Source organism: Salmo salar, chromosome 16 (genome assembly GCF_965601325.2).
Source record: "Salmo salar chromosome 16, fSalSal1, whole genome shotgun sequence".
Taxonomy (NCBI): Eukaryota; Metazoa; Chordata; class Actinopteri; order Salmoniformes; family Salmonidae; genus Salmo; species Salmo salar.
In genome coordinates, this window is record NC_138306.1 from 48,572,151 (window position 1) to 48,594,857 (window position 22,707).

The 22,707-nt window shown below is 43.1% G+C and overlaps 1 protein-coding gene across 1 annotated transcript; it reads left to right on the forward strand.

Annotated features, from left to right (window-relative positions):
* The first annotated feature begins 1,552 nt into the window (after window positions 1-1,552).
* Window positions 1,553-22,497, forward strand: LOC106574037 (growth hormone-releasing hormone receptor-like). The gene is made up of 7 exons (XM_082962397.1): window positions 1,553-1,568; window positions 11,409-11,522; window positions 11,698-11,789; window positions 14,010-14,107; window positions 21,796-21,928; window positions 22,172-22,325; window positions 22,433-22,497. Exons 1-7 carry the CDS (start codon window positions 1,553-1,555, stop codon window positions 22,495-22,497), a joined length of 672 nt encoding a protein of 223 aa, XP_082818523.1.
* The last annotated feature ends 210 nt before the right edge of the window (window positions 22,498-22,707 follow it).

The window sequence follows — 22,707 nt, forward strand, 5'->3', positions numbered from 1 at the left end:
AACTAAGCTTGGTGGTGACAACAACAGAGTGATTACCAAACTAAGCTTGGTGGTGACAACAACAGAGTGATTACCAAACTAAGCTTGGTGGTGACAACAACAGTGTGATTACCAAACTAAGCTTGGTGGTGACAACAACAGAGTGATTACCAAACTAAGCTTGGTGGTGACAACAACAGAGTGATTACCAAACTAAGCTTGGTGGTGACAACAACAGAGTGATTACCAAACTAAGCTTGGTGGTGACAACAACAGAGTGATTACCAAACTAAGCTTGGTGGTGACAACAACAGAGTGATTACCAAACTAAGCTTGGTGGTGACAACAACAGAGTGATTACCAAACTAAGCTTGGTGGTGACAACAACAGAGTGATTACCAAACTAAGCTTGGTGGTGACAACAACAGAGTGATTACCAAACTAAGCTTGGTGGTGACAACAACAGAGTGATTACCAAACTAAGCTTGGTGGTGACAACAACAGAGTGATTACCAAACTAAGCTTGGTGGTGACAACAGAGTGATTACCAAACTAAGCTTGGTGGTGACAACAACAGAGTGATTACCAAACTAAGGTTGGTGGTGAGCTTGGTGGTGAGGTGTGACTGCTCGTCTCTTACCTCATTCTATTCCGATGACCCAAGACCTCTAACTGCAGCATAACAAGAAATCATTCTAAACACTGATCATAATAACAACAATAATAATTATAATATGGGTCTTTGTTTATCTGTTCAGCCTCTCTCGTTCTCTCTCTCTCACTCTCTCTGTCACACATTAATTCATGTACTGGAGACTACATCTCTCTCTCTTTCCTACTTTCGTTCATTCGTTCTCTCACTTTCTCCCCCCCCCCCCCCCCCCCCTCTCACTCTTTGCCTCTCTCCCTCCTCTTCTCCTCTCTCTCTCCCCTCTTTCTCCACTAATGCAATCGCAGATTTGGCGAGAGTGGAAAGTTCCATTTACCGTCAACAGAGTGCTCTTATTTGTCCATCTCTATGGCTTCGTTCCAAATGGTGCTACAGTACCTCTCTGCCCCATGGAAACATCTGTAGAATTGCAGGAACACACACACATCTCTCTATCTTACCCTCTCCCCAACAATTGTATCTATACTGTATATACTCTGCTTGAGTTGAGTGCTTTAGAGAACCCACTTTCTCCTCAATGGAGGTGCAGTCTGTACATAGGGATCCCTACTGTAGTCTACACTGTTGCACAGCCAGAGGAAGCAGCCTAGTACGGAATAAACATATTGCATTGAAGTGTGTGTTTCATCTCTAAGCATAATAACTAAAATCCTCTCTCTCTCTCTCTCTCTCTCTCTCTTCTAATGTATTGTGCTTTCTCTCTCTCTCCCCCTCTCTCTCTCCACTAATGTATTGTGCTTTCTCTCTCTCTCCCCCTCTCTCTCTCTCCACTAATGTATTGTGCTTTCTATCTCTCTCTCTCTCTCCATATGTTCCTTCATCTTAATTTTCCAGTCAAAAGCTACAGGAGACAATAATTGTGGAGTAAATTGCTTAATAAAATCTCTATTTGGGCTATTAGCGATGCATTACAAACAATGTAAGGCATTAACCAGACATTAAAGGCACAGTGCAGTATATACAGTACACTGAGTATACCAAACATTTAGAACACCTTCCTAATATTGAGTCCCTTTGCCCTCAGAACAGCTTCAATTTGTCGGGAATGGACTCTACAAGGTGTCGAAAGCGTTCCACATGAATGCTGGCCTATTTTGACTCCAATGCTTCCCATAGTTGTGTCAAGTTGGCTGGATGTTCTTTGGGTGGTGGACCATTCTTGATACACACAGGAAACTGTTGAGTGTGAAAAAAAACAGCAGCGTTGCAGTTCTTGACACAAACCGATGCGCCTGGCCATACTACCATACCCCGTTCAAAGACCCTTAAATATTTAGTCTTGCCCATTCACCCTCTGAATGGCACTCCAACACAATCCATGTCACAATTGTCTCAAGGCTTAAAAATCCTTCTTTAACCTGTCTCCTCCCCTTCATCTAACACTGATTGAAGTGGATTAAACAAGTGACATCAATAAGGGATCATAGCTTTCACCTGGATTCACCTGGTCAGTCTATGTCATGGAAAGAGCAGGTGTTCTTAATGTTTTGGATACTCAGTGTATATTTCCTCTGTGGAATTGTGAAAATGATCATGCTCTGTTAGTGTAAGAGCTGTTGGAAAAGACCACCTGAAATGTTTTCCTGTTTTGGTGGGATGGAGTTTTGGCCTGCTTGGTGACATCACCAGTAAATGAGTTAATAGACCAATAAGAAAAAGAGTTCCAAACCTCTCTGCCAATAACAGCTAGTTGTCAGTTATCCCCTCCCTGCTCAGGCCACTTCCAAACAGTCCTAGCAAAATTATTGCTTAAGAAATACATTTTTGCTAAGAAGCTATTTTTGTTTCTTTTTGACCATTTTAATTGAAAACATTTACAGTAAGATACTTAATTGTTACCCAGAAATTATTTGATCTATATTTAACTAGACAAGTCAGTTAAGAACAAATTCTTATTTACAATGACGCCCTACACCGGCCAAATTGTGCGCCGCCCTATGGGACTCCCAATCACATCCGGTTGTGATACAGCCTGGATTTGAACTAGGGTGTCTATAGTAAGGCCTCTAGCGCTGAGATGCAGTGTCTTAGGCCACTGCTCCACTCGGGAGACCCCTATTGACATACAAACTGCTACATTGAAACTTTAACTGCTCTTTATCCCTCATCCTCTGAAACAGTTCTGTAGTCAGATTGAGGCAGAAAGGCACTGCAAACAAAATAACCAGCTAACTGGGTCAAGTATTACAAAAATTACTAAAAAGTGTTTTTACCGACAAAGTTGGAAGTTGAGCATTGAACTCCACCATGATATCTGACTGATTTTATTAAATTGTAGCACTTTGCTCTTCACATCAGAACATTTGGTCACATTTGGCAATGCACCCAGAGCGTTGGGCCAGTAACCAAAAGTTTGCTGGTTCCAATCCCCGAGCTGACAAGGTAAAAATCTGTTGTTCTGCCCCTGAGCAAGGCAGTTAAGCCTCTGTTCACCAGGAGCCGAAGATGTCGATTAAAGCAGTCCCCCGCACCTCTCTGATTCAAAGGGGTTGGGTTAAATGCAGAAGACACATTTCAGTTGTACAACTGACTTGGTATCCCCCTTCCCATACACCCTTAATATGGTATGACATCAGATTGTATTTGTCACATGCTTAAACAACAGGTGTAGACTAACAGTGAAATTCTTACTTAAGGGTCCTTTTCCAACAATACAGAGTTAAAGACAAGATAAAAATATAAAATCAAATTAGAAATAGTGACACAAGGAATAAATACACACTATAAGGAGTAAAAATAACATGGCTATATACAGGGAGTACCAGTACCGAGTCGATGTGCAGGGGCACAAGGTAATTGAGATAGCTATGTACATATTATAAGGATTTGTGAAGCATCTTTAAAGTGCTTATGAAGACTTTATGTATGCTACATAAAGCCTTTATAAATTGTAATGCCTAAAGTGGGACTGGAAGTTTCTATTGGGTAGCCTTCATTTGAGGAGTGAAGAATTGACAGGAAAACAAAATGTAACCTTTTTCAGTGACAAGACTGACATATGGGTGTGTTTATGAGAGAGACCCCGACCAACCTGTGAGTTATCTACACTTTTCTACTCCAGGGAGATTAAGTCGTCGTTGTGCCTCGGCTTATCCAAAGAAATAAAGTCCTTTATCAGAATCAACGTGACCTGGTTTTTCAGAGCGACAACGATCCATTTTATGCCTCAGCTGCCGAACCAGGAGACAAGAACATCTGGTGGGAAATATTCCCATATGGAGAATTTGACAAGCGTGTTACTAACACACACATGTTGTTATTGTTGATGATATTGTTGTAATGAAGCCAATAATAACAACCAGTGTAAATGCTTTACACAAACAAGTTCAAAGGTCAACTACAGTAGTGATGGAGTTAGCATTAGCTCTCTTAGCGTATTCCAACATGGCCGATAACATGACCTGCATATCTTACAAATGTAAACATAAACCCTGAGCTTATTTTAGTTGAAGTGACTATGCCACTAGCTACATCATACAGAACACACGTTGCTCTCCTCTTCTGATATCCATTCTTCTCTACTCTTCTACCCAGAGACTTGTAATTACCTAGTCATTAACCCTACTAACCTAACAGTGATCCAGACAAACACAGAGCGACTCTACTCTGCTTATGCTCAGTTCCATATTGATCCCTAGACCCTATACCCTAACCCCTAGCCCTACACCTTAATCCAACCCCTAGACCCTACACCCTAGGCCCTACTGTAGATCTGAGAGGATTGGATAGATGGAAGCAATAGGCCTATGGCAACCAATCAGAACCAATAAACCTATTGCAACCAATCAGAAGTGATTACCGTAACGCTGATATATAGCCAATCCTCTCAGATCAAGACAAGAGTCTAGGGGTCGATATGGAATTCAGGGTGTGTGTCGATAAAAGCGACGAAACTGTCCGTGTCTGAAATCTGTCTTGCCTACTACTTCCTAAAAGTATAAGCTAACTTTTTTTGATGAATTTAAGCAAAATTCCAAAAATGTCCATCCTTAACTTGCCATGGAGAACTTCCAGCAAATTTCTGGAAATTTCCAGGAAAATATCTGACCTATTGCAACCCTAGTCCAAGATCGAGGGAAAGATGAACAGAGCAAAGTACAGAGAGATCCTTGATGAAAACCTGCTTCAGAGCACTCAGGACCTCAGACTGGGGCAAAGGTTTACCTTCCAACAGGACAGTGACCCTAAGCACACAGCCAAGACAACTCAGGAGTGGCTTCGGGACAAGTCTCTGAATGTCCTTGAGTGGCCCAGCCAGAGCACAGACTTGAACATCTCTGGAGAGACCTGAAAATAGCTGTGCAGCGACGCTCCCCATCCAACCTGACAGAGCTTGAGAGGATCTGCAGAGAGGAATGGGAGAAACTCCTTAAATACAGGTGTACCAAGCTTGTAGCGTCATATCCAAGAAGATTCGAGGCTGTAATCTCTGCCAAAGGTGCTTCAACAAAGTACTGAATTAAGGTTCTGAATATTTATGTAAATGTGATATTTCCGTGATAAAACCTGTTTGCGCTTTGTCTTTATGGCATATTGTGTGTAGATTGATGAGGGAAAAAACATTTTAATCAATTTTAGAATACGGCTGTAATGTAACAAAATGTGGAACAAGTCAAGGGGTCTGCATACTTTCCGAATGCAATGTATGTCCATCCACACAACCTCTCAGCATATCCTAAGACTAACAATTCCACAAACATACTCTCACACACGGAAATGGAAGAAATATGTGTGTGTTGCTTCCTCCAGTCCTCCGTTCACGCACACACGAACGCAGGCACACAAAATGTTTTCCCTGTACCTCCTTAGCCTTGTAAAGAGCACTGTATATATTATACTGCCCACCTAGAAGATAATGGTTTCATATGTTTGGTTACTTTATCTGATCATCCAGGCACCACAGAATCATCCCTGCAGGTGTAACTGAGCCTCAGACGCTTAATATTCAGGCTTTCCTAACTTGAAATTATTACACTTTTATCAACTATATATATTTACATTTGCATAAAATAACACACCAACAGTAACTCTTGAACCGTTCAAATTAGTCACCAAACCAAGTTTCACATACTAAGGCTATCCTGTCCACCGCCACAAAAATACTTTTTAAAGAGCTGAAGCATGTCACACAATTTTACTTCATGGAACATTACCATCTAGTTTACGTGTATATCTTAGATGCTTTTATAAAACACAATTTATTTTTAGAAGGACTGTAGGTAAAGGGACTGTAGGTATAGGACTGGATGTACAGTTGAAGTCGGAAGTTTACATACACTTAGGTTTAATGACTTAGTCATTAAAACTCATTTTTCAACCACTCCACAAATGTATTGTTAACAAACTATAGTTTTGGAAAGTCGGTTAGGACATCTACTTTGTGCATGACACAAGTAATTTTTCCAACAATTGTTTCCATACAGATTATTTCACTTATAATTAATTCACTGTTTCACAATTCCTGTGGGACAGAAGTTTACATACACTAAGTTGACTGTGCCTTTAAACAGCTTGGTAAATTCCAGAAAATTATGTCATGGCTATAGAAGCTTCTGATAGGCTAATTGTCATAATTTGAGTCAATTGGAGGTGTACCTGTGGATGTATTTCAAGGCCTACCTTCAAACTCAGTGCCTCTGCTTGACATCATGGGAAAATCTAAAGAAATCAGCCAAGACCTCAGAATTCTTTTTTTTTGTAGACCTCCACAAGTCTGGTTCATCCTTGAGAGCAATTTCCAAACGCCTGAAGGTACCACATTCATCTGTACAAACAATAGTACGCAAGTATAAACACCATGGGACCACGCAGCCGTCATACCGCTCAGGAAGGAGATGCGTTCTGTCTCCTAGAGAGGAATGTACTTTGGTGCAAAAAGTGCAAATCAATCCCAGAACAACACCAAAGGACCTTGTAAAGATGCTGGAGGAAACAGGTACAAAAGTATCTATATCCACAGTAAAACGATTCCTATATCGACATAACCTGAAAGGCCACTCAGCAAGGAAGAAGCCACTGCTCCAAAACCGCCATAAAAAAGCCAGACTACGGTTTGCAACTGCACATGGGGACAAAGATCGTACTTTTTGGAGAAATGTCCTCTGGTCTGATGAAACAAAAATAGAACTGTTTGGCCATAATGACCATCGTTATGTTTGGAGGAGAAAGGGGGAAGCTTGCAAGCCGAAGAACACCATCCCAACCGTGAAGCACGAGTGTGGCAGCATCATGTTGTGGGGGTGCTTTGCTGCAGGAAGGACTGGTGCACTTCACAAAATAGATGGGATCATGAGGATGGAAAATGATGTGGATATATTGAAGCAACATCTCAAGACATCAGTCAGGAAGTTAAAGCTTGGTCGCAAATGGGCCTTCCAAATGGACAATGACCCCAAGCATACTTCCAAAGTTGTGGCAAAATGGCTTAAGGACAACAAAGTCAAGGTATTGGAGTGGCCATCACAAAGCCCTGACCTCAATGCTTTAGAACATTTGTGGGCAGAACTGAAAAAGCGTGTGCGAGCAAGGAGGCCTACAAACGTGACTCTGTTACACCAGCTCTGTCAGGAGGAATGGGCCAGAATTCACCCAACTTATTGTGGGAAGCTTGTGGAAGGCTACCCAAAACGTTTGAGCCAAGCTAAACAATTTGAAGGCAATTCTACCAAATATTAATTGAGTGTATATAAACGTCTGACCCACTGGGAATGTGATGAAAGAAATGAAAGCTGAAATAAATCATTCTCTCTACTATTATTCTGACATTTCACATTCTTAAAATAAAGTGGTGATCGTAACTGACCTAAGACGGGGAATTTTTACTGGGATTAAATGTCAGGAATTGTGAAAAACTGAGTTTAAATGTATTTGGCTAAGGTGTATGTAAACCTCTGACTTCAACTGTACATATAGGTGGGGGTATAGTGACTAGGCAATGGAATGGATAATATACAGTAGCAGCAGCGTATGTGATGAGTCAAAAGGGTCAATGCAGATGGTCCGGGTAGCTATTGGTCAACTATTTAACTAACCATTTAGCAGTCTTATAGCTTGGGGATAGAAGCTGTTCAGGGTCCTGTTGGTCTTGTTGGTTAATGTTCCTCTCTCTGACATTAGGGATACAGACTCTGTCAATGTCAAGTTGTTTTATGTTATTTTTTTCCTTGTGAATATCCACCTTCATATTTCAAATATGCCATTTAATCTGGGTGCACTTAAAATGAATAATAAAATGTGCAGACATCTCAGCCAATAGATAACATTCATTCCTTTCTTCAATAGCCATTCAGGTGGGTTGCTGGAGGGAGACGTGAGTGTTCTTCCATACACTTAAGAGAAGAATGATTGGTTTTGTTTCTATGGTTTCAACTTTTGGTTGCATATTTGCCTCACTTTCTGTCTCTCTTTCTCTCCCCGACCCATCTCTCTCGCCAGGATCTGTCGAGTCTGCACCCAGACTGCGAGTATATATTACAGCTGGAGCGAGAGGAGCGGCATTGTCTTCAATACATCACAGAGCACGACAACAACCACAGTACACTAGGTATCCATGTCATTATCGTCTTAGAATGAGCCATTACATTTTCTCACTCTCCAGTTTACTGCTCATCTCAATTAATAGTCAGTCATAATATGATATACAGTATGTTCACATGTAAACATGAGAGTCTGGCATTGAATAAATGGTTTATAGACAATAGTTTGTTGAAAGATCAGATTCCAAAACGATTCTAGAGTAAAAGTAGTAAGTGCATTATAATATATCACAAGAGAGGAGCTACAGTGCATAGTTGAGGTGAGCTATCCCTTTAAGGCCTATATACAGTGTATAGTTGAGGTGAGCTATCCCTTTAAGGCCTATATACAGTGCATTCAGAAAGTATTCAGACTCCTTCCCTTTTTTCACATTTTGTTACGTTACAGCCTTATTATAAAATGGATTAAAATATGTTTTTTTTCCCATCATCAATCTACACACAATACCCCACAATGATAAATAGAAAAACAGGTGTTTAGACATTTTTGCAAATTTATTAAAAATAAAAAACAGAAATACATTATTTACATAAGTGTTCAGACCCTTTGTTATGAGACTCGAAATTGAGCTCAGGTGCATCATGTTTCCATTGATCATCCTTGAGATGTTTCTACAACTTGGAGTCCACATGTGGTAAATTCAATTGATTGGACATGATTTGGAAAGGCACACACCTGTCTAAATAAGGTCCCACAGTTGACAGTGCATGTCAGAGAAAAAACCAAGCCATGAGGTCGAAGTGACCAAGAACCCAATGGTCAATCTGTCAGAGCTCCAGAGTTTGTCTGAGGCGATGGGAGAACCTTCCAGAAGGACAACCATCTCTGCAGCACACCACCGACCAGGCCTTTATGGTAGGGTGGCCAGACAGAAGCCACTCCTCAGTAAAAGGCACATGACAGCCTGCTTGGAGTTTGCCAAAAGGCACCTAAAGGTCTCCAGACCATGAGAAACAAGATTCTCTGGTCTGATGAAACCAAGATTGAACTCTTTGGCCTGAATGCCAAACATCACGCCTGGAGGAAACCTGGCACCATCCCTACGGTTAAGCATGGTGGTGGTAGCATCATGCTGTGGGGATGTTTTTCAGCGGCAGGGACTGGGAGGCTAGTCAGGGAAAGATGAATAGAGCAAAGAGATCCTTAATGAAAACCTGCTCCAGAGCGCTCAGGACCTCAGACTGGGGCGAAGGTTCACCTTCCAACAGGACAACGACACTAAGCACACAGCCAAGACAAGGCTGGAGTGGCTTCGGGACAGGTCTCTGAATGTCCTTGAGTGGCCCAGCCAGAGCTCGGACTTGAACCTGATCAAACATCTCTGGAGAGACCTGAAAATAGCTGTGCAGCGATGCTCCCCATCCAACCTGACAGAGCTTGAGAGGATCTGCAGAGAAGAATGGAAGAAACTCCCCAAATACAGTTGTGCCAAGCTTGTAGCGTCATACCCAAGAAGATTCAAGGCTGTAATCGCTTGCAGCAAAAGGGTCTGAATACTTATGTATTTAAAAAACATTTTTTTACCTGTATTTGCTTTGTCATTATTGGATATTGTGTGTAGATTGAGAATAAACAAAAAATATATATATAACAAAATGTGGAAAAAGTCTTGCACTATACAGTATGTAGACAAACACAGTGTGCTTAAACTAATAACACACAAATTATTCTATTTGTCTTGTCTATATTGAATACATCATTTAAACATTCACCGTGTAGGTTGGGAAAAGTATGTGAACTCCTAGGCTAATGACTTCTCCAAAAGCTAATTGGAGTCAGGAGTCAGCTAACCTGGAGTCCAATCAATGAGACGAGATTGGAGATGTTGGTTAGAGCTGCCTTGCCCTCTAAAAACACTCACAAAATTTGAGTTTGCTATTCACAAGAGGCATTGTCTGATGTGAACCATGCCTCGAACAAAAGAGATCGCAGAAGACCTAAGATTAAGAATTGTTGATTTGCATAAAGCTGGAAAGGGTTACAAAAGTATCTCTAAAAGCCTTGACGTTCATCAGTCCACGGTAAGACAAATTGTCTATAAATGGAGAAAGTTTAGCACTGTTGCTACTCTAACCTAGGAGTGGCCGTCCCGCAAATATGACTGCAAGAGCACAGCGCAGAATGCTCAATGAGGTTAAGAAGAATCGTAGACTTACAGAAATCTCTGGAATATGCTAACATCTCTGTTGACGAATCTACGATACGTTAAACACTAAACAAGAATGGTGTTCATGGGAGGACCACGGAAGAAGCCACTGCTGTCCAAAAAAAACATTGCTGCACGTCTGAAGTTTGCATAAGTGCACCTGGATGTTCCACAGCGCTACTGGCAAAATATTCTGTGGACAGATGAACCTTACAGTTGAGTTGTTTGGAAGGAACACACAACACTATGTGTGGAGAAAAAAAGGCACAGCACACCAACATCAAAACCTCATCCAACTGTAAAGTATGGTGGAAGGAGCATCATGGTTTGTGGCTGCTTTGCTGCCTCAGGGCCTGGACAGCTTGCTATCATCAACGGAAAAATTAGTTCCCAAGTTTATCAAGACATTTTGCAGGAGAATGGTAGGCTATCTGTCCGCCAATTGAAGCTCAACAGAAGTTGAGTGATTCAACAGGACAACAACCCAAAACACAGAAGTAAATCAACAACAGAATGGCTTCAACAGAAGAAAATACGCCTTCTGGAGTGGCCCAGTCAGAGTCCTGACCTCAACCCGATTGAGATGCTGTGGCATGACCTCAAGAGAGCAATTCACACCAGACGTCCCAAGAATATTGCTGAACTGAAACTGATTTGTAAAGAGGAATGGTCCAAAATTCCTCCTGACCGTTGTATAGGTCTGATCCGCAACTACAGAAATGTTTGGTTGAGGTTATTGCTGCCAAAGGAGGGTCAACCAAAAAAATCAAACATTTGGTATCGTCTTCACCATCACTCCACCCCTATCCGATGGTCAGTGCAGCATCAACGTTATTGCATCCAACACCTTGCATCCAACACCTCCAATGGTTCACATACTTTTTCCACCCTGCACTGTGAATGTTTACACGGTGTGTTCAATAAAGACATGAACACGTCTAATTGTTTGTGTGTTATTAGTTGAAGCAGACTGTGAGTGAGGTATTATGTTTGGGTTGTGATTTAAGTAGGCTTTATGAATGAATGTACTGTAGACTATACATCACCTCTCTCTGTCTCTCTCTCTCTCTCTGGAAGGTTGTCTACCGTTCTGGGACTCTGTGGTGTGCTGGCCATATGCTGCGGTTGGGGAGATGATCAACACAACCTGTCCTGCTGTCTTCTCTTTTTGGGGGAATAACACAGGTGCAGGTGACATTTGTGTATGTGCATGCAGTAATTATCTTTGTCCGTTTTCCACTGGCTTTCAATCCCTGTCAGTCACAGTGACACAGTGAATGACAGCCCATAGTCCCGCCCCTCATGGGGGTTCTGTTTCTCATCCCCGGTGACCCCTAACCTTTGGCCTCTACCTCAGCAGGGTCAGTCAGCAGAAACTGCACCAGCATTGGATGGTCGCGACCCTTCCCGCCGTACCACACAGCCTGTAGTGGGGACGACGACGTTCACATTCCAGAGGTGAAAGAGAGTTTAGAGAGAAGGTTCAGGGGTAGGGTTGCTTAGGGAGGGTATATTACTGGAAACTTTCTAAGTTTACCAGTAAACAACCAGAATTTTGCTAACTTTCAAGGAATATATGAATTTATCGATGACATCTAGTGGCCTTTTTGGGTATTTATTACAAGATTATTACAAGTGTCTGTAATTATCTCTGGCCCTCTGTGTGGCCCTATCACATGTAAAATATATATAAAACATCAAATAAGATTATTTAAAAATGTAAAATACAATGATAAAGCTATAAGCATTATCCTAAATATAAACCATCAATGTAGTGAACACCATTGGTGTTCAGGATTTCATAGTCAAATAAATAGTATGGTGTTTAATATGTCAATATGTCTTTGTTGTAAATGTTTTGGGGCCAAACTGGTGACAGTTGTGAAAAAAAAAACTATAGTTGGAAATCTCATTCAAGTCATGGGACTGATATTATCATCATGAGCAAAAGCAATTTGTTTTCTACCCAATGTTGCAATTTTCTTAAACACAAGAGACCAGCAAAATAAATGAAACGGTGTGGTGGCACTAGTAGGAACACCGGCACCTAGTGGGCAAAACTTGGTACTTTCACACTCATTTATGGTAAAGATTGCAAGTGATTTCAATGGCTAATTTCTCTGAACAGGGGGGATAAAAATCACCATCTTCACAGGGAGTGCATTACAAAGGTTGAATTATCAATACTCCAAGCAACAGCTCCATACTACTTTCAATCAATCAAATGTATTTAAAAAGCCCTTCTTACATCAACAGATGTCACAAGGTCCTTATAGGTAAAGCCAGCCTAAAACCACAAAGAGCAAGCAATGCAGATGTACAGTGGACGCACGGTGGCTAGGAAAAAAACACTAGAAAGGCAGGAACCTAGCTGTGCCTGTGGAGCTTATAATAGTACATGGCCATTAAGACTAGATTGTTCTTCAAGATGTTCAAACGTTCCTAGATGACCAGCAGTGTCAAATAATAATCACAGTGGTTATAGAGGGTGTAACAGGTCAGCACCTCAGGAGTAAATGTCAGTTGGCTTTTCATAGCCGAGCATGCAGAGGTCGAGACAGCAGGTGTGGCAGAGAGCGAGAGAGGGTTAAAACATCCGTTCCGGGATAAAGTAGCAGGTCTGGTGAACAGGTCAGGGTTCCATAGCCGCAGGCAGAACAGAGACTGGATCACGACAAGGTCGACTGGGGAAGGGGACAGCCAGGAGTGTCCTGAGGCATGGTCCTAGGGCCTAGGTCCCCTGCGACTGAAGAGAGATGGAAGAATTAGAGGGAACATACTTAAGATCACACAGGAAACCAGATAAGACAGGAACGTTTCCCCAGATAAGACAGACTAACGGACGGCATGGGAGAGCACTAGCAAGCCAATACCTCAGCCCCCGTAATAGGGTCAGAGGCAAAGAATCCCAGTGGAGAGAGGGGAGTCGGCCAGGCAGAGACAGCAAGGGTGGTTCGTCACTCCAGTGCCTTGCCGTTCACCTTCACACCCCTGGGCCAGACTACACTCAATCATAGGACCTAGTGAAGAGATGAGTTTTCAGTAAAGACTTAAAGGTTGTCAGACATAGAGAACTAATACTGTATACTGGTTGTTGGGGTGGGAGTGGTGTGGGGGGTCTGTGGGTGGCTATTGATCATTTTATTGTCATTTGATCATTATTAGAAAGACTTATCGTCCAAATCGAATGTTAGGTACTACATTTATTTACAATTATTTGAATCCTATGAATTAAAATGGCCAATTTGGGTGCAATCAATTACCTTAATGTCTCAGCGATCAAATTATATTTTAACAAAATAGTGTTTCAGGAATGATTATCTTATCTATTTCTAACTACAGAAACGATTTCAGAATAATCTGAGTGGGTGTCATGGCTTGCTGAAATGACATGGAATGACCCCAGAGCCTCAAAGCTGATCTAGGATCAGGTCCCCCTGTTCATATAATCGTACTTATTATGATCTAAAATAGAGAACTGATCCTAAATGAGCACCCGTACTCTGAGAGGCTTCATTAGTACAGGTCCTGGTGTCAAGTGGGAGTGCCGATATAAGATCTGTTTGTTTTTAGATCATAATGAACAGAAGTATATGGACAGGGTGAAGCTGATCCTAGATCAGCTCCACTACTCTGAGACTGAATATGGGTTCTGATCTCTATGTGAAACCTATGCAGGACTCCTACTTTGCCACTGTCAAGCTGATCTACACCATCGGCTACGGCACCTCCCTGGTCTTCCTCTCCATCGCCGTGGTGATCCTGTTGCTCTTCAGGTAGGAGGAGGTCAAAGGTCACAACAGGAGATTGTTTTGAGGTTGTTGTTGTGTGAAGAAAAAGAATGGCTAGAATTTGCATACTCTACTGTAATACCAAAGTTGACCTCTGCCCTCCAGTGGGTTTTGAGAAGGAGGCAAGGAGAGAGGACGTGAGGAATATGCAATTGAGATTCTCCCAAAATCTACCATGCTTTCCTCCCCTCCTCTCTCCCTCCAGTCATTTTTAGCAGGCTAATCTAATAAAACACTCTTAAACGACAAATCCATAGATGGCCATTTACTCACTCGCTCTCGCTCTCTCGCTAAATTCACGCAAATGAATTATGGTCTCTTTAAGGAATGACAGTAAAAGAGAGACTGGTGGGCTCACACATTGGGGGGTGGCGATATAGTAGTGACCATGAGCTGGATATGTAATAAACAGATAGGCAGATAATAGCATACTAAAGCTGAGTGGTATAATTTATGATCTCAGTAACAAACACCTGCTAACGCCAGCACGCTCTCTCTCTCTCTCTCTCTCTCTCTCTCTGTCTCTGTCTCTGTCTCTGTCTCTCTCTCTCTCTCTCTCTCTCTGTGTCATTTCAATTTAAGGGCTTTATTGGCATGGGAAACATATGTTAACATTGCCAAAGCAAGTGAAGTAGATAAAAAAAAAGTGAAATAAACAATTGACAGTAAACATTACACTTCCAAAAGAATAAAGACATTCAAATGTCATATTATGTGCAAATAGTTAAAGTACAAAAGGGAAAATAAATAAACATAAATATGGGTTGTATCTACAATGGTGTTTGTTCTTCACTGGTTGCCCTTTTCTTGTGGCAACAGGTCACACATCTTGCTGCTGTGATTGTACAGTCGTGGCCAAAAGTTTTGAGAATGACACAAATATACATTTTCTCAAAGTCTGCTGCCTCAGTGTCTTTAGATATTTTTGTCAGATGTTACTATGGAATACTGAAGTATAATTACAAGCATTTCATAAGTGTCAAAGGCTTTTATTGACAATTACATGAAGTTGATGCAAAGAGTCAATATTTACAGTGTTGACCCTTCTTTTTCAAGACCTCTGCAATCTGCCCTGGCATGCTGTCAATTAACTTCTGGGCCAGATCCTGACTGATGGCAGCCCATTCTTGCATAATCAATGCTTGGAGTTTGTCAGAATTTGTGGGTTTTTGTTTGTCCACCCGCCTCTTGAGGATTGACCACAAGTTCTCAATGAGATTAAGGTCTGGGGAGTTTCTTGGCCATGGACCCAAAATATCAATGTTTTTTTTCCCCGAGCCACTTAGTTATCACTTTTACCTTATGGCAAGGTGCTCCATCAGGCTGGAAAAGGCATTGTTCATCACCAAACTGTTCCTGGATGGTTGGGAGAAGTTGCTCTCGGAGGATGTGTTGGTACCATTCTTTATTCATGGCTGTGTTCTTAGGAAAAATTGTGAGTGAGCCCACTCCCTTGGCTGAGAAGCAACCCCACACATGAATGGTCTCAGGATGCTTTACTGTTGGCATGACACAGGACTGATGGTAGTGCTCACCTTGTCTTCTCCGGATAAGCTTTTTTCCGGATGCCCCAAACAATCGGAAAGGGGATTCATCAGAGAAAATGACTTTACCCCAGTCCTCAGCAGTCCAATCCCTGTAGCTTTTGCTGAATATCAGTCTGTGCCAGATGTTTTTCTTGGAGAGAAGTGGCTTCTTTGCTGCCCTTCCTGATACCAGGCCATCCTCAAAGTCTTCGCCTCACTGTGCGTGCAGATGCACTCACACCTGCCTGCTGCCATTCCTGAGCAAGCTCTGTACTGGTGGTGCCCCGATCCCGCAGCTGAATCAACTTTAGGAGACGGTCGTGGCGCTTGCTGGACTTTCTTGGGCTCCCTGAAGCCTTCTTGACAACAATTGAACTGTTCTCCTTGAAGTTCTTGATGATCTGATAAATGGTTGATTTAGGTGCAATCTTACTGGCAGCAATATCGTTGCCTGTGAAGCCCTTTTTGTGCAAAGCAATGATGACCGCACGTGTTTCCTTGCAGGTAACCATGGTAGACAGAGGAAGAACAATGATTCCAAGCACCAGCCTCCTTTTGAAGCTTCCACTCTGTTATTCGAACTCAGTCAGCATGACAGAGTGATCTCCAGCCTTGTCCTTGTCAACACACTAATAGTAGTACTAGTACTAGTAAATACTAGTAAACACACTCCATTACGGTGTACATTTTAGAACATCCCTAGGGCTACTCCCTATGACAAAAGTCCTGTACGGACATTACTTTATTGCACATCATATAAAGCAGTGGTCTCCAAACGGTCGATCGCTATTGACTGATCGATCTCCAAGGCATTCTAAGTCGATAAACCTTACGTTCCTATTTTTTGAATTCGTCTTGCGCTGTTGGTGGTATGTGCACCCGATTCAGCTGTCCTGTGCGCCGGGTGGACAAGGTGTTCCCATTTTATTTGTCAGAAGGTACAAATTCTGCCTTCCCGGGGGGGAGCACTATATGCCCACTGCTGGCCAATCAGATGGCTCAGATTACCGTGTCTGCAGTAATGTAGCAGGCATAAAAGAAAGTCCCGTGTGGCTCAGTTGGTAGAGCATGACGCTTGCAACGCCGGGGTTGTGGGTTCAATTCCCATGGCGGACCAGTATGGGGGGAAAAAGTATTAAAATGTATGCACTCACTACTGTAAGTCGCTCTAGATAAGAGCGTCTGCTAAATGACTAAAATGTAATGTAAATGTAACACTCACACCTGTGTTAACGAGAGAATCACTGACATGATGTCAGCTGGTCCTTTTGTGGCAGGCCTGAAATGCAGTGGAAATGTTTTTTGGGGATTCAGTTCATTTGCATGGCAAAGAGGGTCTTTGCAATTAATTGCAATTCATCTGATCACTCTTCATAACATTCTGGAGTATATGCAAATTGCCATCATACAAACTGAGGCAGCAGACTTTGTGAAAATTAATATTTGTGTCATTCTCAAAACTTTTGGCCACAACTGTATACTGTGGTATTTCACCCCCAAAAATTGGGAGTTTATCAAAATGGGGTTTGTTTTCGAATTCTTTGTGGATCGATTTAATCTTAGGGAAATATGTCTCTCTAATATGGTCATACATTTGGCAGGAGGTTAGGAAGTGCAGCTCAGTTTCCACCTCATTTTGTGGGCAGTGTGCACATAGCCTGTCTTCTCTTGAGAGCCAGGTCTGCCTACGGCGGCTTTTCTCAATAGCAAGGCTATGCACACTGAGTCTGCACATAGTCAAAGCTTTCCTTAAGTTTGTGTCAGTCACAGTGGTCAGGTATTCTGCCACTGTGTACTCTCTGTTTAGGGCCAAATAACATTCTAGTTTGGTCTGTTTTTTGTTATTTCTTTCCAATGTGTCAAGTAATGATTTTTTTGTTTTCTCATGACTTGTTTAGGTCTAATTGTGTTGCTGTCCTGGGGCTCTGTGGGGTCTGTTTGTGAACAGAGCTCCAGGACCATCTTGCTTAGGGGACTCTTCTCAACACATTATTGTTTCTAAACCTAAGGCTCCCCTATTGTTGTACTATTCTCCTTGACCTAATTTTGTCTTTCAATTGTTGGTTGAGAAGTGTGGTCCTTCGTCCTGACAGTGTTTTATGTGTGTGTGGTCCGTTGTCCTGACGGTGTTGTGTGTGTGTGTGTGTGTATGGTCTGTTGTCCTGACAGTGTTGTGTGTGTGTGTGTGTCCTTTGTCCTGACGGTGTTGTGTGTGTGTGTGTCCTTTATCCTGACGGTGTTGTGTGTGTGTGTGTGTGTGTGTGTGTGTGTGTGTGTGTGTGTGTGTGTGTGTGTGTGTGTGTGTGTGTGTGTGTGTGTCCTTTATCCTGACGGTGTTGTGTGTGTGTGGTCTGTTGTCCTGACAGTGTTGTGTGTGTGGTCTGTTGTCCTGACAGTGTTGTGTGTGTGTGTGTGTGTGTGTGTGTGTGTGTGTGTGTGTGTGTGTGTGTGTGTGTGTGTGTCCTTTGTCCTGACGGTGTTGTGTGTGTGTGTGTCCTTTATCCTGACGGTGTTGTGTGTGTGTGTGTGTGTGTGTGTGTGTGTGTGTGTGTGTGTGTGTGTGTGTGTGTGTGTGTGTGTGTGTCCTTTATCCTGACGGTGTTGTGTGTGTGTGGTCTGTTGTCCTGACAGTGTTGTGTGTGTGGTCTGTTGTCCTGACAGTGTTGTGTGTGTGTGTGTGTGTGTGTGTGTGTGTGTGTGTGTGTGTGTGTGTGTGTGTGTGTGTGTGTGTGTGTGTGTGTGTGTGTCCTTTGTCCTGACGGTGTTGTGTGTGTGTGTGTGTGTCCTTTATCCTGACGGTGTTGTGTGTGTGTGTGTGGTCCTTTGTCCTGACGGTGTTGTGTGTGTGTGTGTGTGTGTGTGTGTGTGTGTGTGTGTGTGTGTGTGTGTGTGTGTGTGTGTGTGTGTGTGTGTGTGTGTGTGTGTGTGTGTGTGTGTGTGTGTGTGTGTGTGTCCTTTATCCTGACGGTGTTGTGTGTGTGTGTGTGGTCCTTTTGTATTTGTATTTATTATGGATTAGCTGTTGCCCAGGCAGCAGCTACTCTTCCTGGGGTCCAGCAAAATTAAGGCAGTTATACATTTTAAAAACATTACAATACATGCTCCGAGTGGCGCAGCGGTCTAAGGCACTGCATCTCGGTGCAAGAGGCGTCACGACAGTCCCTGGTTCGGATCCAGGCTGTATCGCATCCGGCTGTGATTGTGACTCCCATAGGGCGGCGCACAATTGGCCCAGCGTCGTCCGGGTTTGGCCGGGGTAGGCCATCATTGTAAATAAGAATTTGATCTTAACTGACTTGCTAAGTTAAATAAAGGTTAAATATAAAATCATAACAGATTTCACAACATAAATGTGTGCCCTCAGGCCTCTACTCTACTACCACATATCTATAACACAAAATCCATGTGTGTATAGTGCGTATGTTATCATGTGTTTGTTTCTATGTTTGTGTTGCTTCACAGTCCCCGCTGTTCCATAAGGTGTATATTTATCTGTTTTTTAAATCAAATTTTCCTGCTGGCATGAGTTACTTGATTGGAATAGAGTTCCATGTAGTCTTGGCTCTATGTAGTACTGTGGGCCTCCTATAGTCTGTTCTGGACTTGTGGACTGTGAAGAGACCTCTGGTGGCATGTCTTGTGGGGTATGTACGGGTGTCTGAGCTGTATGCTAGTAGTTCAAACAGACCTCTGGTGGCATGTCTTGTGGGGTATACACGGGTGTCTGATCTGTATGCTAGTAGTTCAAACAGACCTCTGGTGGCATGTCTTGTGGGGTATGTACGGGTGTCTGAGCTGTATGCTAGTAGTTCAAACAGACCTCTGGTGGCATGTCTTGTGGGGTATACACGGGTGTCTGAGCTGTATGCTAGTAGTTCAAACAGACCTCTGGTGGCATGTCTTGTGGGGTATGTACGGGTGTCTGAGCTGTATGCTAGTAGTTCAAACAGACCTCTGGTGGCATGTCTTGTGGGGTATACACGGGTGTCTGAGCTGTATGCTAGTAGTTCAAACAGACCTCTGGTGGCATGTCTTGTGGGGTATGTACGGGTCTGAGCTGTATGCTAGTAGTTCAAACAGACCTCTGGTGGCATGTCTTGTGGGGTATGTACGGGTGTCTGAGCTGTATACTAGTAGTTCAAACAGACCTCTGGTGGCATGTCTTGTGGGGTATGTACGGGTGTCTGAGCTGTATGCTAGTAGTTCAAACAGACCTCTGGTGGCATGTCTTGTGGGGGATGTACGGGTGTCTGAGCTGTATGCTAGTAGTTCAAACAGACCTCTGGTGGCATGTCTTGTGGGGTATGTACGGGTGTCTGAGCTGTATGCTGGTAGTTCAAACAGACCTCTGGTGGCATGTCTTGTGGGGTATGTACGGGTGTCTGAGCTGTATGCTAGTAGTTCAAACAGACCTCTGGTGGCATGTCTTGTGGGGTATACACGGGTGTCTGAGCTGTATGCTAGTAGTTCAAACAGACCTCTGGTGGCATGTCTTGTGGGGTATGTACGGGTGTCTGAGCTGTATGCTAGTAGTTCAAACAGACCTCTGGTGGCATGTCTTGTGGGGTATGTACGGGTGTCTGAGCTGTATGCTGGTAGTTCAAACAGACAGCTCGGTGCATTCAACATTTCAATACCTCTCAGAAATACATGTAGTGATGAAGTCAATCTCTCCTCCACTTTGAGCCAGAAGAGATTAACATGCATATTATTAATATTAGCTCTCTGTGTACATCCAAGGACCAGCCGTGCTGCCCTGTTCTGAGCCATTTGCAATGGCACCTCTTTGTGGCACCTGACCACATGACTGAACAGTAGTCAAGGTGCGACAAAACTAGGGCCTGTACGACCTGCCTTGTTGATAGTGTTGTTAAGAATGCAGAGTAGCGCTTTATTATAGACAGACTTCTCCCCATCTTAGCTACTGTTGTATCAATATGTTTTGACCATGACAGTTTACAATCCAGGGTTACTCCAAGCAGTTTAGTCCCCTCAACTTCTCAATTTCCACATTATTTATTACAAAATTTAGTTGAGGTTTAGTGAATGATGTCCCAAATACAATGCTTTTAAATGTTGAAATATTTAGGACTAACTTATTCCTTGCTATGCATTCTGAAACTAACTGCAGCTCTCTGTTAAGTGTTGCTGTCATTTCAGTCACTGTGGTACAGTAGCTGATGTGCATAGCGTTGAGTCATCCGCATATATACACACACTGGCTTTACTCAAAGCCGTTAGTGAAGATTGAAAAAGACAGCTGCCCTGGGGAATTCCTGATTCTACCTGGATGAGAGGCTTCCATTAAAGAACACCCTCTGTGTTCTGTCAGACAGGTAACTCTTCATCCACAATATAGCAGGGGGTGTAAAGCCATAATACATACGTTTTTCCAGGAACAGACTATGATCTATAATGTCAAAAGCCACACTGAAGTCTAACAAAACAGCCCCCACAATCTTTTTGTAATCAATTACTCTCAGCCAATCGATAGTCATTTGTGTACATGGTGTTCTTGTTGAATGTCCTTCCCTATAAGCGTGCTGAAAGTCTTGTCAATTTCTTTACTGTAAAATACAATTTTATCTGGTCACACACTATTTTTCCAAACGTTTACTAAGGGTTGGTAACAGGCTGATTGGTCGGCTATTTGAGCCAGTAAAGGGGGCTTTACTATTCCTAGGTAGGGGAATAACTTTTGCTTCCCTCCAGGCAAGAGGGCACACACTTTCTAGTAGGCTTAAGTTGAAGATTGTCCTGATGGTGTTGTGTGTGTGGTCCTTTGCCCTGACTGTGCTTTGTGTTTGCCCTGCGGTCCTTGGTCCTGACCGTGCTTTGTGTTTGCCCTGCGGTCCTTGGTCCTGACCGTGCTTTGTGTTTGCCCTGCGGCCCTTGGTCCTGACCGTGCTTTGTGTTTGCCCTGCGGTCCTTGGTCCTGACCGTGCTTTGTGTTTGCCCTGCGGCCCTTGGTCCTGACCGTGCTTTGTGTTTGCCCTGCGGCCCTTGGTCCTGACCGTGCTTTGTGTTTGCCCTGCGGTCCTTGGTCCTGACCGTGCTTTGTGTTTGCCCTGCGGTCCTTGGTCCTGACCGTGCTTTGTGTTTGCCCTGCGGTCCTTGGTCCTGACCACGTTCTGTGGTTCTTCCCAGGAGGCTTCACTGTGCCAGGAACTATATTCACATCCAGCTGTTTGTCACCTTCATGCTGAAGGCGGTGGCTGTGTTCATCAAGGACGCCACACTATTCGCCAGCGACGACACCAACCACTGCACCCTCTCCACCGTAAGTCAACCACTGTACCCTGTAAACCATAAATCAACCACTGCACCCTGTAAACCATAAATCAACCACTGCACCCTGTCCACCGTAAGTCAACCACTGCACCCTGTAAACCATAAATCAACCACTGCACCCTCCACTACTCTTACCTCTCTTTCTCAATCTTCCCCTCTTCCTTCCCATGCCCTCTCTCTCTCTGATTGCCTCTCTCAATTCCCTCTTCACTGATTTTCCCCCTCTCTCCAGGCAGCCTGTAAGGCATCAGTGGCCTTCTGTCACTACTGTGTCATGACTAACTTCTTCTGGCTCCTGGTTGAGGCCCTCTACCTCAACTCACTGCTCCTCTCCTCCTTCCACCACTACCGCCGCTGCCTCTGGGGCTTTGGCCTGCTGGGCTGGGGTGAGCACTTTCCACCCCCCCTCCCTCTCATTACATTTACATTATGATTTAACATTAACATGTTTCCTTTTCAGGTTGATTCTTGATTGTTTGCCTTCATTTTTTAGGTGTACCCATCGTCTTCACAGTCATATGGATTGGGTCCAGGGTGTATTTTGAGGATACTGAGTGAGTATTACTATGCCATTCTCTCACAGAACTGAATAGTACATTCGGAAAGTATTCAGACCCCTTCACATTTTTACGTTACAACCTTATTCTAAAATGTATTAAATTATTTATTTTCCTCAATCTACTCACAATAACCCATAATGACAAAGCAAAAACAGGTTACAAAAAAAGTACAAAAATACTTTATCTAAACTCACCAAAAAAAGAAACG

What these genes read in the sequence shown, in the direction of transcription:
- LOC106574037 (XM_082962397.1), top strand. An exon ending in GGGGAATAACACAGGTGCAG is followed by an intron (nt 11,523 to 11,697) that starts GTGACATTTGTG and finishes CAGCAGGGTCAG; the next exon opens with TCAGCAGAAACTGCACCAGC. An exon ending in ACGACGTTCACATTCCAGAG is followed by an intron (nt 11,790 to 14,009) that starts GTGAAAGAGAGT and finishes AAACCTATGCAG; the next exon opens with GACTCCTACTTTGCCACTGT.